The following is a 22207-nucleotide window of genomic DNA, read 5'->3' as shown; positions in this document are numbered from 1 at the left end:
CCTTCACTGCTGCCCTGTCCACTGTATGGGAGAAACGCAAGTATACAGATCTGTGCCCCATCGAAAACATCACTCTTCTTGGGTTGCAACAGACCAATGAGAATCCTCCCTGGTTTGAGGTAGCCTCATGCTTCTGATGGGGCTCAGATCTGTATACTGGCCTTTCTCTCGTATAGTGGACACGAGCAGCAGCAGAGGGATGCAAATGTGACAGTGACAGGCATACCGAGTGGGTGGTAACGCGATACGGAACGGAAATAATAACGGAATCATTTATTTCACCAAGTACAAAAGGGAGGTTGTATCCAGAATGGGCCAAAACCTATTCTGGGTACAACCCCCGTTTGTATTTGGTGAAATAAATGATTTTGATACTGTATGAAAAACTGATGGACGCCTAACATAACATACTGATCCGCTTAAACGGAAAACGGATCAGTTTTTACAGGATCTGGTTTTCAACCTGTACAGTGTGACCTGGCCTCAGGAAGGCAAAACAGAACCTGGTATTTGAACAGAGAACAAGGAATGTGAAAAATTCTCTCTTTATTGCACCTGGCCCATTGTTTCTCATATGTCAACTGAACTCACCTAAAGCCATAGAAACTCTTTGACTGTTCCCCTTGGTTTCTGCCTCTGTAGCTGATACTAGAGTGAGCAGATTATCCCACATGGCCATTCTGCAGAGATAGCATCCTGCAGTGCTCCTCCTCCAGCGAGATCAGTCCCACCAATTGTCTACCTTCCTTGTCATCTCTGTTATTCTGGCCCAATGTATTTTTCTTGATCCATGAGGGAAATAGCAAAAGCATTTCTTTAGAGGATGACTGTTTTCCTGCAGATGAGTCAGTGGCAACTGGCAAGGACGTCTGCCTGCTTTTCCTCTTCCTCCTCCACAGCCTTATATGTCCATACTTAGTTCTTGCATGCAATCAATGGAAAGATATACAGTGAGAAAGATATTTAGTGATTGTATCCCAGACTCTTGATGTCCATGGAGAGTTTTACTTTGTAACTTAGCATATTTCAGAAGAAATCAAATAAAGTGGGGAATTATATTATCTCTGAGAAAAAAGTGTGTCCCCCCCCCCCCATTTTTTTTTTATTTCTATACATAAACATGTGTATGTACTGTGCCAAACACGTGAATAACTAGGCTGTGTTTCTTTTTTCTTTTTCAGCCTGAAAGAGTTAACCTTCAGGCATGCCAGTGACAGCTTCTCTGGTCAGATCCTTATTCTCTTTCATCGGATTATAGTGTAATGAATTACAGCCATAAAACTTTTTTTCCTGCCGAGGATAACTTTTGAGAGCAGTGTATAGATTTAAAAAAAATCAATCGTACATGTATTCTCACTGGGGGCACTTTACAGACTGCCATTGAGACAATAAAATGTTACATCTACTTTGTAAAGCTTCATGCATAAAATAAAACCATGGAATGTCTAAAAAAAAAAAAGTCATTTTAGGAGTAGAAGGATAGATACAATTATTTGATTATTTATTTTTACCTCAGGTTCACTTTAATAAATCAGGAGAAAAACAAATAGTATTCAAAAACATTACCACCTCCTTTACAGACTTACATTTCAAACGCCAAATTCCCCTCCATAAAACCTGACAAGCAGCCTCATCCATTGCTACATTCTTAGAATACTTCCTTTATAATGCTCTTTTTTTCTGCACAGAATAGGTACACATGCCCAATCATGACCAAGTGACTCAAAATTATGTTGTTAAGGATAAAACAGGACAAACATGATGTTTAAAACAATCACTACCCTTCTACCAAAGCTCTCAGCTGGCTGCTTCTGTTGCAGCACCTATCCTGAAGGAGTGAGGGGTGAAACGAAAACCATCTAAACCTACCTACCTCTCTAGTATGAACTTAAAGTGAAAAACACTAACTGCGGTACCATTTAAACGAATAAAGAAAAAACCTCTATATGAAGCCTTCAACCCCTTATAACACCGTAAAGCTACTGGGCACAGGAGGAGTAAATAATATTTACTAGGTACAAAACATCTCCAATAACTTTTTACTTTCAGGAAAACCAGTGAAATTATGAAATAATGATTTGTTGCCAGTAGTGACCGTAAGGCTAGGAAACCACTGGCGGTGCGTTGCGGGAAATGGAAAAGCTCCCACGATTTCCCAATCACAAAAGTGATGTGATTTCAAATGTAGTTCACATAGCATGGCGATTTAGCTGTGCTGCCATTGATGCAATCCCTTCGGGACGACTCCCAAAATGCTGCACGCTGTTCCACGATCGCAAGTCTGCAAGTGGAACCACCAACATAGGGTTCCACTGTTGGAACTATGGTGAGTTGCAAAAGTATTCGGCCCCCTTGAAGTTTTCCACATTTTGTCACATTACTGCCACAAACATGCATCAATTTTATTGGAATTCCACGTGAAAGACCAATACAAAGTGGTGTACATGTGAGAAGTGGATCGAAAATCATACATCATTCCAAACATTTTTTACAAATAAATAACTGCAAAGTGGGGTGTGCGTAATTATTCGGCCCCCTGAGTCAATACTTTGTAGAACCACCTTTTGCTGCAATTACAGCTGCCAGTCTTTTAGGGAATGTCTCTACCAGCTTTGCACATCTAGAGACTGAATTCCTTGCCCATTCTACTTTGCAAAACAGCTCCAGCTCAGTCAGATTAGATGGACAGCGTTTGTGAACAGCAGTTTTCAGATCTTGCCACCGATTCTCGATTGGATTTAGATCTGGACTTTGACTGGGCCATTCTAACACATAGATATGTATTGTTTTAAACCATTCCATTGTTGCCCTGGCTTTATGTTTAGGGTCATTGTCCTGCTGGAAGATGAACCTCCGCCCCAGTCTTAAGTCTTTTGCAGTCTCCAAGAGGTTTTCTTCCAAGCTTGCCCTGTATTTGGCTCCATCCATCTTCCCATCAACTCTGACCAGCTTCCCTGTCACTGCTGAAGAGATGTACCCCCCGAGCATGATGCTGCCACCACCATTTTTGACAGTGGGGATGGTGTGTTCAGAGTGATGTGCAGTGTTAGTTTTCTGCCACACATAGCGTTTTGCATTTTGGCCAAAAAGTTCCATTTTGGTCTCATCTGACCAGAGCACCTTCTTCCACATGGTTGCTGTGTCCCCCACATGGCTTGTGGCAAACTGCAAAAGGTACTTCTTATGCTTTCTGTTAACAATGCCTTTGTTCTTGCCACTCTTCCATAAAGGCCAACTTTGTACAGTACATGACTAATAGTTGTCCTATGGACAGAGTCTCCCACCTGAGCTGTAGATCTCTGCAGCTCGTCCAGAGTCACCATGGGCCTCTTGACTGCATTTCTGATCAGCGCTCTGCTTGTTCGGCCTGTGAGTTTAGGTGGATAGCCTTGTCTTGGTAGGTTTACAGTTGTGCCATACTCCTTCCATTTCTGAATGATCGCTTGAACAGTGCTCCGTGGGATGTTCAAGGCTTTGGAAATCTTTTTGTAGCCTAAGCCTGCTTTAAATTTCTCAATAACTTGATCCCTGACCTGTCTTGTGTGTTCTTTGGACTTCACGGTGTTGTTGCTCCCAATATTCTCTTAGACAACCTCTGAGGCCCTCACAGAGCAGCTGTATTTGTACTGACATTAGATTACACACAGGTGCACTCTATTTAGTCATTAGCACTCATCAGGCATTACTATAGGCAACTGACTGCACTCAGATCAAAGGGGGCCGAATAATTACGCACACGCCACTTTGCAGTTATTTATTTGTAAAAAATGTTTGGAATCATGTATGATTTTCATTCCACTTCTCATGTGTACACCACTTTGTGTTGGTCTTTCATGTGGAATTCCAATAAAATGGATTCATGTTTGTGGCAGTAATATGACAAAATGTGGAAAACTTCAAGGGGGCCGAATACTTTTGCAACCCACTGTATTTGCCAATTGCCAACAAGCACTGCAAAAGAGCTCCTAGTGGGCCCAGGCTTTATTGTATTATTTACAGCAGTTATCTCTCTTTTCCCTTAAGGCGCGTACACACGTCGTATTGTTACAAACGACGGGTCCGTCAGACCCTCCCGCGGGGCGGTCGTTCTGCCGACAGTAGTACGTGAGTACTGGCTGTCGGCAGACTGATAAGACTGTTTTTGACTGATCCGCCCGGCGGGTCTGTCAGACCTGTTGTTTTTGACAATACAGCGCATGTACGCGCATTTAAGAAGTAGAGCGATGTACTAATACATTGCTAATTTAGGACAAATAGATAAGACTACTTGTTTGCTAAAACATCACATACCACTGAGTGACTTGGGTGATGAGGTGGCATCGTAAAAGCAGAATTCAAAAGTACTTAGGCAGAGTACATACAATGTTTTTTATAGGCTAAAAAGAATTGTGGCATTTAAAACCGATCTACCAGTACAAGAAATAAAAATAACTGTGGCATCTAAAATCAGGCAGCACAAGTAATAATAATAAAAAAAAAATGTACCATTTAAAACCCATCATACCAGCACAAGAAATTACAATGCTCGTTTAAACCTTCATCTACAGTTTTGAAATGAAGACAATTGTCATCAAACCACGAATAAACACCAGTGACTACATCCAGGAGGCATTAAGACAGGTGTCCAAACCCCACACGACAGGGCAGCCCCACAAAAAGCTACAGAACGGCACTCAATAAGATGGTAAAGAAATTGCCTGCCAACAAAAGACGATCCTAAGCTCTGCTTTCTATCAATATTTCAAGACTTCCAACATAGTTATCTGTATTAATTACAACTTTATAAGAGTTTGTACAATCTTAAAGGGAACCTTAACTGAACGGGGGGGGGGGGTGGGGGGGGGTAAAGAGTTTCAATTACCTGGGGCTATTACCAGCCTCCTGCAGCAGTCCTGTGCCCTCGAAGCCACTCTGGAATCCTCCGGTCCCCCGCTGTCACTTAGTTTCGTTTTTGACGACTCACCAGTCGGCCGGCCGCCATGCGTATTATTGAACTCATTCCCTACTGCAATTAGCGTTGTTGCGGGCTGCAACGCGCACAAAGATACGCGTTTCCACATATCTACGCGTGCGGAATGCGGCAACGCGTATTTTTGTACGCGTTGCGGTCCGCAACAGCACTAATTGCAGTAGGGAATGCGTCCAATAATACGCAAAGCGGCCGGCCGACTGGTGAGTCATCAAAAACGAAACTAAGTGACAGCGGGGGACCGGAGGATTCCAGAGCGGCTTCGAGGGCACAGGACTGCTGCAGGGAGCTGGTAATAGCCCCAAGTAAGTGAAACGCTTTAACCCCCCCCCCCCCCCCCGTTCAGTTAAGGTTCCCTTTAAGATTGTACAAACTCTTATAAAGTTGTAATTAATACAGATATATTTACTTTTAGTAGGCAAGTTACTAGTTGGAATACCCAATTGCACCACCCCAGTACTATTTTCTTCAAGCAGGGAATTTAAAACATTTAGGGCCAATTCATCTCTCTCATTGGCTCTCCTATTTGTCATGGTTGGTGTATTCATAAACTTATGGATCGCCAATTTACAGGCAAAAAGGTTTACATCTTTTACTGTCTCAACTAGTATAAATTAAGAAATTAAATTAATAGTGCAGTCTGCAGTGCACTATTCATTTATATTTACTGTAAATTGAACAGGCGCCCTCTGGTGGACAAGAAACAACCACAGATGGCTGTGCAGTAGTTTCAAAGCACAGAGTGGAACTGCAAAGGTCTCCTTGTGATGCTAAGGGACCATGCGTCAGGGACGGATCTAGGGGGGGGCAAGCGGGTCTCTTGCCCCAGGCGCAGTTTGTTGAATTCTTAAAAAGGCAGCAACATTTGGATGGAGAATAGCAGTTTAGGCGCCAAAACCTGACCTTGCCCCAGGCGCAACTTGGGGCAACTTGGTCTAGATCCGTCCCTGCCATGCGTGAACGGGATATCAGAGACTGAAGTAAAGGGAAGGATCACCCACAGGAAAAAGTGATGGGCCTGAAAAAAATTGACTTTTTTATTCCAATTCAGGTGTCTGGGAGGCTTTTCTGCTGCATTTCAGCACTTTGCAGATCTTCCGGGGGTCAGCAAAGCGATGTATACAATGTATCCCTATAGTACCATTCTCACTTTAGCGTTTGCAATTTGGGAGCAATCACGATGTGATTTCTTGTTTCCCAAACGAGAATCACAAAGTGCAGTCACTGAAAAACTGCTGCAATTCCTAGGTGATTGTATTTGCATTCAGAGTGTGAACCAGCCCTAAGGGATTGGTAGAACTTTATGGGCATATTCACATTTCTGTGTTATAAAGGACTACATAATACATGCAACTTTTTACACTGTTTTTCTGGATAACTTGTGCAGCAACATGTACGTTACATTGCAATTCTATGTGCTGTGTTGCATTATGTCTGAGTTGCAGCATGGGCATTGTACTGCACACATATGATATACTTAGCCTTAGGCCCCGTTCACACTTGCGGTTGTTTGCCAAACGGACCGGATGACCTGACCGGATCCGGACCGGATCCGGATCGGAACCGTACGGTTCTGATCCGGATCCGATCCGGATCCGGTCAGGTTGCATCAGGTGTCCATCAGGATGCGATCCGGATCCGTTTGGCAAAAGTAACGTTAAAAACAAAAAAAATGTTGGGGTCTGGGAGGTCAGCAGAAGGGGGACCTGTGGAATCAGGCCCTCTGCTGTTTAGCACTCACCTCCACCTCCGACATGCTGCCAACATCTCCGGATCCGGATCCAGCTGTGCTGCTCCACTCCAAAATGCTTGCCCATGTGTCCCCATCCAATATCGCCGCAACAATCCCCATAGGAAGTGGGGTAGAACATCCGGATTTCTCAGCCAGTGTGTTGTGCGCTCTCCGGTTCCCATTGGTTTGTATTGGCCGGATGGTGCAGTCCGGCTCCGCCCCGGATACGGCTGCCGGAGGAGCCGGATGAAAAAATAGCGCATGTTGGAACGGAGGCCGGAGTCCGGATCCGGCCCGGATCCGGTCCGGCTCCGGTTCGGCAGAACGGACGCATGTGAACGGACGCATAGGCTTTCATTGCTATGCCGTGCGTCCGTTCCGTCCGTTCTGCAAGCGGTGCGGCTCCGGCACGGCGATTCCGGAGGGCCACCGCAAGTGTGAACCGGGCCTTATGCGGATACTGTAGTAATACTACAATGCAAAAACACATGGGAATACCCACATAATGCTCCCCAATGCAGAATCACAGTATAGTGGTGCTTTTTTTTTTTTTGCACACTGCGTGAGATTTCATATTGCCGGAAGTCAGCTCAGCTGCTGTCGACCAAAAGTGAGCAGACATTGCAGATTTGTCTGCGTAAAAACGCTGCTGTTTTCCACGGACTCAAATGTGTCCCCTGCCTAAAAGAATTAAGGCTGCTTACACACTAAGACGTTACAGGCGCACGTTAGTGCGCCTGTAACGCTCCCCCAACGCACAGCAATGTAACACAAGTGGGCTGTTCACACTGCCCACGTTGCGTTACATGTAACGCTGCACGTTCTTCTGAAAGTGCAGCATGCTACGGCGTTACAGCGGCTTAAGCCACGTTACACTGTTTGCACATGCTCAGTCATGTTGGGGAGGAGCGGTGAGCGGCCAGGCACATGGCTAATTAATATTCACTGCACGTTGTGACGTGCAGTGTTTACTTCCTGGTGTGGCCGCTCTGTGCAGCGATTGGCCGGCGGGACCAAGTGATGCTGCATGCGTCCAAGAGTGCGCATCACGGCATCACGGACGCCAGAGTGAGCTGCACAACGCGGCTCACTCTGACGTCCACATCGAAGAGCACCAGGCCTTGAGTTAGGTGCACGTTATGCGACCTTAACGTAGCACCTAACGCAACGTCTTGGTGTGCAAGTAGCCTAAATGTTGCACTTTGTTTGCTGCACATACCAGTAGAATCAGTGCTTGTGTGGACACTGAACTGTGCTTTTATATTGACATATTTATATTTTGTAAGGCGGCTTACCACAGTGCAATGCACCACCTATGCGATGTTCACAGTGCCGCGGTAGCGTTGTGGTATAATGGGTTGCGGTATAGAAACCCACTGCATGCAGTGCGTTACCACTAAACGCACCCATTACCAGGTACAGTAAAACATACTTTTCATGGACTGTATGCTTCCTTGTATGTAACGCAACATGGCCGCAACGCGCGGTACAACTTTTTCGTTCCATCACATTCCTATTATACAGGAAACAAAACGCAACATCCTACTATGAACGTGACTTTATGCGCTTCTCTCCAAACATCCAAATTGTCAGTGAGTGGGATCAGCAACACCACGAAGAGCAGCGCAGATGCCGTGCATTGCGTTCCAAACGCACGACCACCTGCCTTTCATAATGTGAGCAAAGCCTAACTGGACGTCACTCAGCTTAGTCTCTACAATAGAGATGTATTACGTTTTACTGGAAGCCATTGTTATTGTACTGTGAATGAACTAGTTCAATGCTCAGTTTCCTTTTCACAGTCACGACAGAACAAAATGTGACATTACCATAAACTGACATTTACAGCATGCTGCTCACCTCTCAGCCCCGGTTACAGCCGGGTGTAAAAGGCAAGCGTTATACAGCAGCCCATCAGGGACGGATCTAGGGGGGAGCAAGCGGGTCCAGCTGCAGGTAAGCCAGCACAGTGTCACCTGTTCTCAGCCACCATGCCGCTGTGCTTCCAGCAGGTGGCGCTATAAACCACCCTAGCAGGCAGGCAGCCACCACAGTATACTGTAGTATGATTATTACTATTAGGAGACGAGACTGTGTACTCCTCACACCCTGCTCAGCACATGCTCCTCCCTGAGTCGTGCAAAGCTCCTCTGGGAGTGGCTACAGGAAGCGAGCTAATAATGTAAGATGTGAAGGCTCAGGCAGCGCAGACAGTGCAGGGGAGGAATGGGTGGCATGTCACGTACAGAGCAGCGGCAGGCTCCCTCCCACCTCCTCATGTAGAGTGGCCGCCTGCATACAGATCTGGGGGTGCCGGGAACTCAGCAGCTCCTCTTGTGCTCCTCAGGCAGGTAAGTGGCCCTGCCAGGGAAGTCCGGAGACCCTCCCGCATTACTTTGTGCCCCTCACGTATGCCGGACGTGGATGGATGGATAACTTTACAGTGTGGAGTTTTGTTGTAGACGTGACGTTCTGCAGCCTCTGGAACGTGAACAATGCGGGACACAACAAAGGATTCTGTCATAACGTGTGTAACTATATGCGATCCTGTGAAGAAGTCTGCTGTTCTCTGGTGGCCGTATCGTCAGCAGGCCACTCACTGACCAGACTGTGCAATGCTGAGGGGTTCACTGACCAGACTGTGCAATGCTGAGGAGTTCGCTGACCAATATGTGCAATGCTGAGGGGTCCACTGACCAATCCCCCTGACCGATCTGTGCGATGCTGAGGGGTTCACTGACCGATTTGTGCAATGCTGAAGGGTTCACTGACCAGTCTGTGCAATGCTGAGGGGTTCACTGACCAGACTGTGCAATGCTGAGGGGTCCACTGACCAGGCTGTGCAATGCTGAGGGGTTCACTGACCAGGCTGTGCAATGCTGAGGGGTTCACTGACCAGACTGTGCAATGCTGAGGGGTTCACTGACCAATATGTGCAATGCTGAGGGGTCCACTGACCAATCTGTGCAAAGCTGGGGGCTTCCCTGGCCGATCTGTGCAATGCTGAGGGGTTCACTGACCGATTTGTGCAATGCTGAGGGGTTCACTGACCAGTCTGTGCAATGCTGAGGGGCTCACTGACCAATCTGGGCAAAGCTGGGGGCTTCCCTGACCAATCTGTGCAATGCTGAGGGGTTCCCTGACCAATCTGTGCAATGCTGAGGTGTTCCCTGACCGATCTGTGCAATGCTGAGGGGTCACTGACCGATTTGTGCAATGCTGAGGGGTTCACTGACTAGACTGTGCAAAGCTGGGGGTTCACTGACCAATCTGAACAACGCTGAGTGGTTCACTGACCAGTCTGTGCAAAGCTGAGGGCCTCACTGACCGATCTGTGCAATACTGGGGAGTTCACTGACCACTCTCTGCAATGCTGGGGGGTTTGCTTACCAATCAGTGCAATGCTGGGGATCTCACTGACCGATCTGTGCAATGCTGGGGGAATCACTGACCGATCTGTGCAATGCAGGGGGGAGGGGGGATTACTGACCAATCTGTGCAAAGCTGGGGGATCACTGACTGATTTGTGCAATGCTGGGTGTTCTCACTGACTGATCTGTGCAATGCTGGGGGATCACTGACTGATCTGTGCAATGCTAGGGAGATCACTGACCGATCTGTGCAAAGCTGGAGGTTCATTGACTGATCTGTGCAATGCTGGGGGTGCTCACTGACCGATCTGTGCAATGCTGGGGGTTCACTGACCGATCTGTGCAATGCTGGGGGTTCACTGACCAATCTGTGCAATGCTGGGGGTTCACTGACCAATCCGTGCAATGCTGGGGGTTCACTGACCGATCTGTGCAATGCTGGGGGTTCACTGACCAAACTGTGCAATGCTGAAAGGAGTCACTAATGACCAGAGTTGGTGCAGCACCTCTAAGAACAGGCTTGATCAGTATTAGAGAATTTGCAAAGTTGCATTCACCTTGCCATATAGAGGGATGGTTCCTCACATTCCAGCATTTTTGTTTTTTTAAGGAGGATCATACCTTACTTGCATTTACACTGCAATATAGCATAGATAGCCAGCCATACACATATGACTATGTTTTCGATCGGCGCCGCAATCGACATTACGATTGGCATCACCAAGAACCGCCATAGTGGCTCTTGCTATGTTGACCATGGTACAATGAAAAACACAAGTTTTTGTCTAATTGGGGGGAAAAAAAATTGTAGTGTGTATGACCACTGTAGTTCTATGTACAGGATTACTGTCAGAGCATTTGGCTGTTTGCCCTGGTCACTGGCTATATGAAGAGGGTGACTTGCAGTATAAATAGGGTTACTGAATTGGTCTGTTGTTAACATCTTGTCTTTAATAGGTACAGTGCAGTAGAACATACTTTGAATTACAAACCTTGGCTGGTTTAATAGAACATCCAACAGGTACACTTTTGCAAGCCTGCAATGACCTGATATGGCTAGCAGTTGATTGGGTTGGAGTGGTCAGTACTACTACTTGTCATATTCAGTTAGATTTCAGCAGGTATGAAATTTAGAATTAACAGACTTGCTTGTGTTGAATTGCTTGATTTCAACCCTGCCAGCTTAGTGGGATGTTCTAGATTGTCCAATCACTCCTTCAATGAATAAACTGCCCAAAATCAGTTTAAAATGAATCCATCCTGCATGTTGTGGCTAATAGTTTACCAGAACTATCTCAATCTGGCAGAGAAATGTATACGTGAATGGCCAGTCTAAGTGCATGTACTGTATAACTATAGCACTGACCTTAGTTCTTATTCATTGGAGGACTGAGAAGTGAATGAAACCTTCTGACTCTGTATATAAGCTTTTGTTCTTCCACTTCTGACTTTATTAGTGTCCAAGTTTCTTCTAGCAGATACAGGGGGTAACTTTCTAGATGCTCTGTGGACCTGCACACCTAATGCAGAAGTAATGGAAGACAGCCCTGTATTCCTTTGTCTGATAAGTGTGTTTCAGACTAGTTTGTAGATAAATGAGAAGCACTCAGTGTATGAATGTGTATGTGCTCCTTACCAGAACCTTGTATCCACAGACAGGCATGCTAGCCAGTGGCTTTACCCTAATCCCAAAATACATCACAGTCAATCGCTAGAATAGATTTACTTTACGCATACTTATTTTTTCCTCCCTTACGAGGATAATCTGTTTTATTTGTCACAATCCAGTCAAGACAGAACATATGTTAGGAAACAGCACTCTTAGCGGAAGAAGATCGCAGACATAAGTGTTTGTCATCTGCAGGGGACGTCATGCGTTCCCGTGAGATTTTGTTGTAGTACTTTAATGAATGCTGTGATCTGGGGGATTCTCTTTTTTTTACACACTTGATGCAATTCCCATAAGTTGTAGTGAAAAAAGAAGAAGAAAAAACAACCAGAATTACATCATGTTTTGCAATATGCTCCCCCGTTGGTAATGTGCAGGTCAGCTTACGTTATGTGTCATCATGATGGTGCACTTGTCATTCTCTTTTAGTGTTGGAAGTAGTTGGTTTTCTCGATCTGTGTCACAGGTGCTCAGTGTAAGGTCACTGCTGCTGGGTTTGTGATTAGAGTGTGTGTGTGTGGGTGCTGCAGCTTATATGGTAGTCTTCTGCTGCTAACGTCATACAAGTAAGTCCAATTTAAGCTAAGACCGAGGATTAAAGAAGTTATATATTCTTATCTTTCATTGTCTCTTCCATTCATCTATTTAGCTATGTGTATTGACTTCTGAAAGCCTGTTTCACAGATGGTTACAGCCTATAGGTTTGTGAGTACTGTACATCTCCTCTGTATTTTTCTGATCATTAGCTACATCTTAACCAATGTTTATTTCAAAGGACAGTCCATTCCAACTTTTAAATGGCTGAGTAGTAGTAATTGGGATATGTGCTTAATCTGAGTTAGGATCAAAGCTAGGAGCAGAGGCTGTATTTCCATCTACCTGAATGGTGCTCTTTGTTGAAAGCCATTTTGGTGTAGATAATAGATCTGTATGCTGTGAAATCCCCACCTAGCATTCTTCAGCTGCCTGTTGGTGCAGGGCGAGCTTTAGTACTATTGACAACATTTAGATAAGGCAGTGTTGTGGCATTGTGTTTTGTGGCTTACAGTATGTGTAGCATGGCACAGCATCACTTACTAGATTTCTGTTTTGCATAGCATTTCAGTAAGGGGTCTTTTTGGTCCTTTTTAGTCCCTAGCACACACTCCCAGGAGTTCTGGTTCACCATGAGCTTGCTGGGCAATCTGTATTTACTAGGAGAACAAAGGAAAGCCATAGACATCCACAGTGAATAGGACTTCATGGAAAGGTGTTCCTTGTTTTTTTAGCATATTTTTGCTTTGTGCATTGTGCTGGGAACTTTTATAGAGATGTTTCTACAAAAGTAATGATTGCGAAAATGGACAAATTACTTCCTGTTCCTTAAAAGAATCTGTAAACTGTGTGCACCAATCAGAACTCTCGCCTTAACAGGCCAGCTGAAGTAAACAGAAATGAGGTTGCTAAGGGTTTCTGTACTTAATGGCCTTTAGCAATATTGCTCCTGTATATTGAATAAATATGGTGTGGTCTGCTTTGCTGAGGGAGAACATTAGATTGTGAGCTGCTGTGAGGGACAGTAAGTGACATGAATTATTCAGTGTACTCTGTAAAGTTCTGCAGAAAATGTCAGTGCTGTATAAATGCATAATTAGCATAATGATATGTGCAGTGACTTCAGCAGCATCATTCATTTTGGCCATGTGGAGACAGGACAGACATTCACAGCAGTATGCTCAAGCCTTGACCCCAGCAGTGTTTTGAATTGTATCCTCCAGAAATCTCAGCATTCTTGGAGATTTTCATGATCACTGCTAAGAGATTCTAATCGCTTCCCAAACCTTCCTGGTGTGCAGACGCACACGCGCACACACACACACACACACACGCCTGCTGCAGCAATGCAAGGAATTCTGCTGCTGCTGCTTGGGGAAACTTCAGGGCAGGGTTGGAGATAACCTACAAAGGAAGTTGCTTAGCCCAAGAAACAGACTAAAGAAATGTGCTTTTTATCTACTTGTAAAAAACCTTTATGTACATCAGTGCATCAAAGAACAAACTGTGAAGTGTATATACGTATATTTATGCATATTGTGCACATTTATGGGATTATTTAATAATTTAGTAATACACAAGGCAGAGAGTAGCTGCATAAAGTAGCCTATGGAAGCCAACTTGGCAACAGTTTTAAGTACTTCTAAATTAAAGTGTACCTGAGACATTGCAGACAAAGGGATTTATACTTACCTGGGGCTTCCTTGAGCCCACTGTAGTCTGTGGGCTCCCTCGCTGTCCGTCTGGTTTCAGCCATTCCACCACTGGCAGCCCAGTTAAAGTACTACTGCATATGTCTCCGTGGTCATGCTCCCATTGCAGTTACAAGACTCAACCAACTGCGCGGGCACTGAACGCTCCCGACTACAGGCGCACGAGCATGAAGGTGCGTGGCAAGGGTACATGCAGCTTTTACAAACACAAAGGAAACCTATGATCATTGATCTAGTGGCACCATGTTCCTTTGTGCCTGCTGCAACAATTGCTGTACAGGATAAATTCATTTTCTGTTAAATGGATTATTGTCACTGAAAACAGGAAGTGAGAGAAATCCCCCCCACTGGGAACATGGACTGAACCAAAAACACACAATTTTAAGTTCAATCGGAAAGGCTTACACTTTCTTTACCGCTGTCCGATTGATCATTTGTAAGATGCCCACACAACTAGCCCCAGTGACTGTTGTCACCGAGAATGGGACATTGGGGAAAATCTTACAATGGGAAGCCAGACAGCATTAAAGCCTGATGCCAACCCTTCTCTATTCTACCAAAACCTAACCAGAAAAATGATTTGGTCAGAGTTCTACTTTTATGTTCACCTATTGTTTTCTTTTTATTATGTTACAAACCCAGTAACAAAGACCGCTGTGAATTTTGCAGGAAAGCCGTGTTTTTAGTATACACTACTTTTTTTTCAGATTGCTTTCCATACACACATTTGAGAAATAACCAGAATAGCGGACATTTGGTTTTCACACGTGTGATCTTACTGGTCTGAGCTTGAAACCCTAATTGAGGTGACTAACCTTAGTAAGGTTGTTAACAATCAGCCAGTTGTTATTTGAGGTTGGGTGTGTAAACGGCTCCTCTCACAGTTGGGAAAGAGAAATGGACATGTGAATGTGTCAGACAGGGTGTGTATCAGAGCGCAAGATAGTGAGTGAGACGGGGTGTGTGCACATGTGACCTCAAGGCAGCCTTTCAGTCAGCTTGTGCATGTCTGTTTTGCTAGGCCTGTTTGCGATACACCGTGTGCATTTTTCAGTCTTTCACTGCAGTGCAAATAAAAGGTAAAAGACGTGTGCAAAGCTCCGATGTGGTCGTGAGTTCAAAGTACTTGTGGCTTTCAATACCAGGGGGCAAACCACTGCAATGTGCGGTATGCAGTCAATGCTGCTGCTACATGTGTGGATGATAACGTTTGTTTGTGACGTGGATCATCTCAACACTGGGACATTTATGGGCTCTTGATACAAAGTGAAACCTTGAGGCAGATTTCTGTGGGAAATGTGCAGAAACTTTTGGCTCTTTTGCTAAGTGCAACAAACTGAAAAAGACAAAGGATCTAAGGACTGGTACACACAGTCCCAGACAAGCAATTGGATAGACGATCATTCTGAACGATTTTCCTGATATAAGATGAGATCAGTTATAAAATATACAAGAATGGTGCCTAGTACACAATATCAATTATGATTGGCCAATTATTGACCAATTTTTCCACCCCCATGCAGTGTGAGGGTTTACCTACACAATCTGATTATAGTATTCAATATCTGTTGACCCTCCTAGTATATGGAGGTAGTAAAATTGGTCAGTGATAAGCCAATCATGATTGAAAGTGTTATTTGCACATCTGCATGGCCTGAAAATATCAGCATGTCCAATCACTTCACAACAGACATTCTCATTTTTCAGTAATTTTCAATCAGTTGGTACAATAACTACCCTGGTTGAAATCTGGCCACAACACTATCTGCATGGAGTTTGCACATTCTCCTTGTGTTTGTGTGGATTTTCTATCACTTCCCCAAAACATACAAAAAACAGCCTTCGACTGCAATGGAAACATTAGACAAAGACTGACTATGGCAGGGATTAGATTGTGAGCTTTCCAAAAGGACAAAAATAAGGGAGGGGGACACCGAGAGCCCGATATGGTGTAGTATGTACTGGATTATGTGGAGTGAGGAAAGTGGTTGTAAGATTATACTCACAAGTCTGGGTTGCCATCCAGGTAACACTATGTAGGCAGGTGGGGAGATTAAGACCTGTCCCCACTCAGGATTAAGAAATCGCTCTCTGTAGTTCAGAAGAAAAGGGGCCAAATCCCCTCCACCAGGGGTGGACTCAAATTGTATGCAGTGGTACAGAGGCGCCAGTAGTGTAAAATATTGATAAAAAGTTTAAAAATGAGGGAGGTCAGCGGTGGACTTACCTAACCGATGTCAACACAAGATACCGTTGATTTTTTTCAACAAAAATAATTTATTCACATACTCCAAATACATGCAACGCGTTTCGTGGTCATATCCCACTTCATCAGGCTATAAAACAGGAGTATCTCAAACTGTGGGACAGAGGAAACAAAAAAAGCTAAGTACCCTAGTAAGATGAGTTCAAATTTTGTTAAAGCTGTTCGTATAGAGATAAATAAATAAAATAAATAATAGAATAATCAATGTGTAGGAGAAATTGATTGTATAAACTATAGTATATATAAAAAAGTAGTATATATATATATATATATCTAAAAAAAACAACAACAGTATATATAAAAATATAAACATAAAAACGTATTTTATGTTTTTATTTATACTGTTGTTGTTGTTGTGTTTTTTAACCACTTTACCCCCGCGCGTACGTATTTCTCCGCCCCTTTTTCCATCCTTTAAAAACCAGGGACGGAGAAACACGTACTTTCCGCGTTCCCGACGCTGCCCGCGCTCCTGCTCGTAAACACGCCGCCCGCCGCTAGTAAAACCGCCGCCGCCCGCTCGCCCAGAGATCAATGAACGGGAAAATCCATTCCCGTTCGTTGATCTAAGCCCCGCAATGATCAGCTGCTCTCCTATGGGCAGCGCGATCATTGTGAGAAAAAACTCACGTGTCCATGCTCATTATACTTCCTCCAAGCTTCCGGAAGGAAGCTTGGAGGTCGCATTAAAACAAAAAGTTACTGTGGCCATCTTGTGGCCAAATAGTAAACTACACCCTACACATTTTTCACATACAAATAAATGACTTTTACACATAAAATTAACTCATTACCTCCCACACTCCCCATTTTTTTTTTTTGTAATTAAAAAAAAATAAAAAATTTACAATTAAAAAAAATACATAAATAGTTACCTTAGGGACTGAACTTTTTAAATATTTATGTCAAGAGGGTATAACACTGTTACTTTATAAACTATGGGCTTGTAATTAGGGATGGACGCAAAACTGAAAAAAATGCACCTTTATTTCCAAATAAAATATTGGCGCCAAACATTGTGATAGGGACATAATTTAAATGGTTTTATAACCGGGACAAAAGGGCAAATACGTTTCATGGGTTTTAATTACAGTAGCATGCATTATTTAAAAACTATAATGGCCGAAAACTGAAAAATAATTATTTTTTTCCCCACATTTTTCCTATTTTCCCATTAAAACACATTTAGAAAAAAATAATTCTTGGCATAATGTCCCACCTAAAGAAAGACCAATTGGTGGCGGAAAAAACAAGATATAGTTCATTTCATTGCGATAAGTAATAATAAAGTTATAGACGAATGAATGGAAGGAGCGCTGAAAGGTGAAAATTGCTCTGGTGCTCAGGGGGTAAAACCCCTCAGTGGTGAAGTGGTTAATATATATATATATATATATATATATATATATATATATATATATATATATATATATATATATATATATATATATATATACTATTTTTTCATATATATACTATAGTTTATACACTCAATTTCTCCTACACTTTGATTATTCTATTATTTATTTGATTTATTTATTTATCTCTATACGAACAGCTGTAACAAAATTTGAACTCGTCTTACTAGGGTACTTAGCTTTTTTTCGTTTCCTCTGTCCCACAGTTTGAGATACTCCTGTTTTATAGCCTGATGAAGTGGGATATGACCACGAAACGCGTTGCATGTATTTGGAGTATGTGAATAAATTATTTTTGTTGAATAAAATCAATGGTATCTTGTGTTGACATCGGGGAGGTAAGTCCACAGCTGACCTCCCTCATTTTTAAACTTTTTATCAATATTTTACACTACTGGCGCCTCTGCACCACTGCGTACACTTTCCAAAAGGTCAGTTAGTGACGTGACTATAGACACCATGTAAAAGTGCAGCAGAAGATGTTAGTGTTATATAAATACACCATTAATATTATTATTCAGATCATTCATTGATCAGAAGAACATATTGTATTGTGTATACCAGTCATGACACAGTTCCACCTTTTTTTAGGGTCTTTTGTGCTGTTGATAAATCAGTGCAGAGGGCCATGTAGAAAGTCTGTATAACTACTGTTGCGTTCAAGAATACTCTGTTCATCAGAAAAAGGACTACAATGAAACTTACCCACAAATGTCATAAACACAAGTCATTACATGATGCTGTATTCTGTCTTGCGCTAAACCACTCAATGCTAATGTCTTTTCTTCTCTGTAGGCCAGACTGGAGACATTGGTCACCAACATGGAAAACCCTTTGCAGGTCATGGAAGCAGGATCTATGGATGACTGTACATTAAAGGATTCAGAAGTGACGGGCAGGGAGTTCTCTAGGCACTCCGACAAAATTCCACTGGTGAAGCCCTGTTTCAAAAAAAAGCAAGCCCAGAAAATATTAGACGCTGAAACCCTACACGCTTTACAGCCAATCCTTACTAGTTTCTTAGGTTCAGGAACTCTTAATGGGTTGTTTGTATCCAATGATCAAACTGGGACTGCTAGTAACTTATGTGAACCCCTTGTAAAAAAGGCAATAGTTCCCCCAAGTAATGCACTGATATCTGGGAATCCAAGTCTTAGGCCGGTAACGGAGCACCCGGCTTCTGCGCATGCAGCCCAAGACCTGGAGGAGGAGCAGGACACTGTAATAGAGAGCACTGAGCCCACATTTTCTTCAGAAAGCACTAGTGGGACTGTTCCCAACACTGCCACTGGCTCCTTCCAGGATCCTCTTCTACAAACCAGCTCTAGTGATTCTACCGACCCAACCTGCCTGGACAAAATATTAGAGAGTTACTCTTCTGGGTTATTTCAGGACACCAGCTCTCTGGACCAATACAATGTGAGCCAAAATAGTCATTTGAATGCTGGGATATTTGAGGACAAAACAGAGGAAGCATCTCTACTCCTTGTTTTCGAACTGCTGAATCAGCTCCAATATCACGTCCATCAGAAAGATGGCATCGACGTATGCGTGGAGTTCTTACAAGGGTTATGTTTTTATGGTAAAGACTGCCAAAAACACCACACAGTGTTGCCGTATCATTGGCAAGTGAGGCAACGTGCCACCGGCCTTTGGCAAAGCATAATAGATGATTCCCAGGAACATTTGGAAAGATTGTACTGTAGCCCGGATAGTGACCGGATCAAATTACGATATCAGTAAGTATTTCAGAATGCAGTATATTGTGCTGCTCATGTGATGTTAGCATACAGCCCTGTTTGTGTGGTTGATGTATTGTTGCCCTGCATGATGACCTGGTTCATGTTTATACCTATGTGACATTCCACCATCCTAGCTCCGTATAAGGTCTAAGCAGCGCCAGTAGAAATAGGTCTCCAGTAGGCTTTTTTTCTATGCCTGATTGTGCAGGAGATGATGTGTTAGCACTGAGCATTCTTATTATGTACTGATACATTGCGGAAGCAACTTATCTGGGAAGGTTCTCATTTCTACGGCTCATAGCTTACATCTAAAGAAAGAAGTAACATTGATTCAAATGGACACCAGTTTGCGTTCTGAAAGAATTTAGAATGAACTTAATTTTTGATCTGACGAAGTTGCTTGTAGCAGTTCTGTAATGTTGTCTACAGCAGGGTTTCTCCACTCAAACCAAAGTGGAAGCAGGAAGTTTGGGTGCTCCGCTAGTGGCGGAAGTTTGGGTGTCGCCATAGGGGCCCATTGTAATTACTCGCAAGAGGGGAAATTTGGGCACCCAAATTTACCCTCTTGCTGATTATTATTATGGGCCCCTATGGCGGCACACGAAAATAGGTAACCAGTAATAATTATTGGCCTGTTCCTAAGGTACTGATTACCCAAATATTGCCTGCTTATGGCAGCTGTAATATGTGGTGACAGGTGTGCATGTTCTATTGCTGCACAAAGCCTGTTGTTTTATTGAAGAGTAGCACCAGTGTGTATGTTGGTATTTTTTTTAAAGCATGATGAAAATATTGTGTAGGATAAACTAAAATGTTAAGATTTCTAGTGCTGGCTGTTCATATGTTGTAGTGAGAATGTAGGTAATTGGCTGCATGGATTGCACATAAACTCCAGCTGGAGTCTCATTAGATCATTGGCAACATGGCCACAGCAATTTGTCCAGCTTGGTCTGAGAAGATCTTTTTCTTATGTACATTAATCTGTACATTAGCCAAGATCTAGGCTGACTGCAGAAATTAGGTGTAGAATGACCCCCCCCCTTTGTTTATTAATCAGAGAACTGTACAAATGTAAACTCTTTGCTTTGCATTAGCATTAACATGGTCTGGCTATAATTGATTGAACCAGGGAATGATTATGGTATTTTATTATTATTATTATTATGGCCATGGATCGATAGTACTGATCAATATAAGCCTTGTCTACGCGATCTCAGTTAGATTTTATCAGAAATCAGATTGTGAATCAGTTGACCCGCCAGTGTTGTACCAGTGATGCTGTACAGTGATGTGTGGCCTTTGACCTCCTTGCTAAGCAGACATTTTCCATCACCCTTTTGATCAATAAGCTACTTAATATTTATCAGAACTTATGGTAACTGATCAAGCATATTGGGGACGATTGATCCCTGGCAGATTCAGTCAGAGTGATTGAATTGGCATGAAAGATCTGTATTTGTAGGGCCAAAGTCAGCACAGATCAACAGAAGCATTTCCTTCCCCCACAGTCTTTTGCATAGTTGCTGGTTTCTTGAGGTTTTCTGCAGTAGTAATTTGTGTCACTTATAATGTGATGCACTCTCCCAGAATCCTGTTGTGTGCATGATTGGTTATCTTTGTGTACATCCAGAGCCTAATCACAGATGCTCCCTGTGTGCTCATGCTTGGGATTCTTACAAATAAATGTGGGTCATTTGACCAATATTGGGCAGTATGTATTCTTGGTTTTGGAGCAATTTATTCTGTGCATTTGGTGGTGAAGCTGATGTACATGAAACTGTAACGTTAATCAGACAGCTTCTACTGAGTTGTTCTTTGCTAAGATGCTATTGAAGCAATAAACTTAAAAAAAAATAAATACTAAATTATGGGAAAACATCTGTTCATGTATGGGACATGGGACAAAAGAGCAGCAGTTGTCCAAGGCAACTGGCTCCCCCCCCCCCCTTCTTTGCATGTGTCTTTGTGGATCAGCCTAAAGCTGGCCACTAGCGGTCCAATTTCTAGCGAAAAATCGTTAGAGCGATCAGAAATTCTGATCGGATTGGTTGTAAATAATCTCCATTGGTGGGCACAATCAATTATGAATGAGTGAAAAAAATGTCGCCCGAATGAATTTTCGTCGAAGGAAAATTTGGATTTTGTTGGTGGTCGTGATAGATAGGAAGCAATGATTGGTTGATGGTGTAGTGAACGATTTTTCGTCCGATCAGAATTTCTGATCGCTCGAACGATTTTTTGCTAGAAATTGGACCGTTAGTGGCCAGCTTAAGTGATGTAGAATATTTGAGTAGTTCATTCATCATTTTAAATGGACTATTAAATTTGAACATAAAGTCAGATTATCACTCCGATACACTTCACATTAATCAGTCACGCACATCATGCTTACCAAGTAAATTACTATTATAAGTTTAAAAAAAACCCCTCTTGTCATGAATAATTAGGAATATTGCTCCTGGTATGTGCTTAGGCTGGAGGGGAAGTCACATGGTGAAGACTTGTAACTAGTAACAAGGCAGGGTTAGTTCTCACTGAAATAACTGAAATAGCAATTTTTGCTTCTATTTCAAGGGAAGGTGTCACTTAAAAAAAATGTTGTATGCACCACATTTGTGATTTTATAAAAAATTGCAACGCTGCAGAATTAAGTCAGAATTTGATTGATCAAAGTGAAAATTTGATTTTCAGGTAATCGATTCCCCACAGGTTTGATCAGAATGATCAAATCTGCCGAGTACCAAACAGGAAAACTGATGTCTGTATGGACACCTTTACCCTGCTTTCCCACCTC

General features: G+C 43.1%; 1 protein-coding gene across 1 annotated transcript in view; it reads left to right on the top strand.

The window, feature by feature from the left end:
- The first annotated feature begins 8804 nt into the window (after window positions 1-8804).
- Window positions 8805-22207, top strand: part of TIPARP (TCDD inducible poly(ADP-ribose) polymerase) — a 54671-nt gene continuing 41268 nt past the window's right edge. Inside the window, exons 1-2 of the mRNA XM_068280850.1 lie at window positions 8805-9052; window positions 18467-19410. Coding sequence (XP_068136951.1) covers window positions 18494-19410 — 917 coding nt within the window. The 5' untranslated portion in view covers window positions 8805-9052; window positions 18467-18493. The remainder of the gene's footprint in view (window positions 9053-18466; window positions 19411-22207) is intronic.

The sequence above is a fragment of the Hyperolius riggenbachi genome, chromosome 4 (assembly GCF_040937935.1).
Source record: "Hyperolius riggenbachi isolate aHypRig1 chromosome 4, aHypRig1.pri, whole genome shotgun sequence".
Taxonomy (NCBI): domain Eukaryota; kingdom Metazoa; phylum Chordata; class Amphibia; order Anura; family Hyperoliidae; genus Hyperolius; species Hyperolius riggenbachi.
This window is presented reverse-complemented; position numbering and strand designations above follow the sequence as displayed.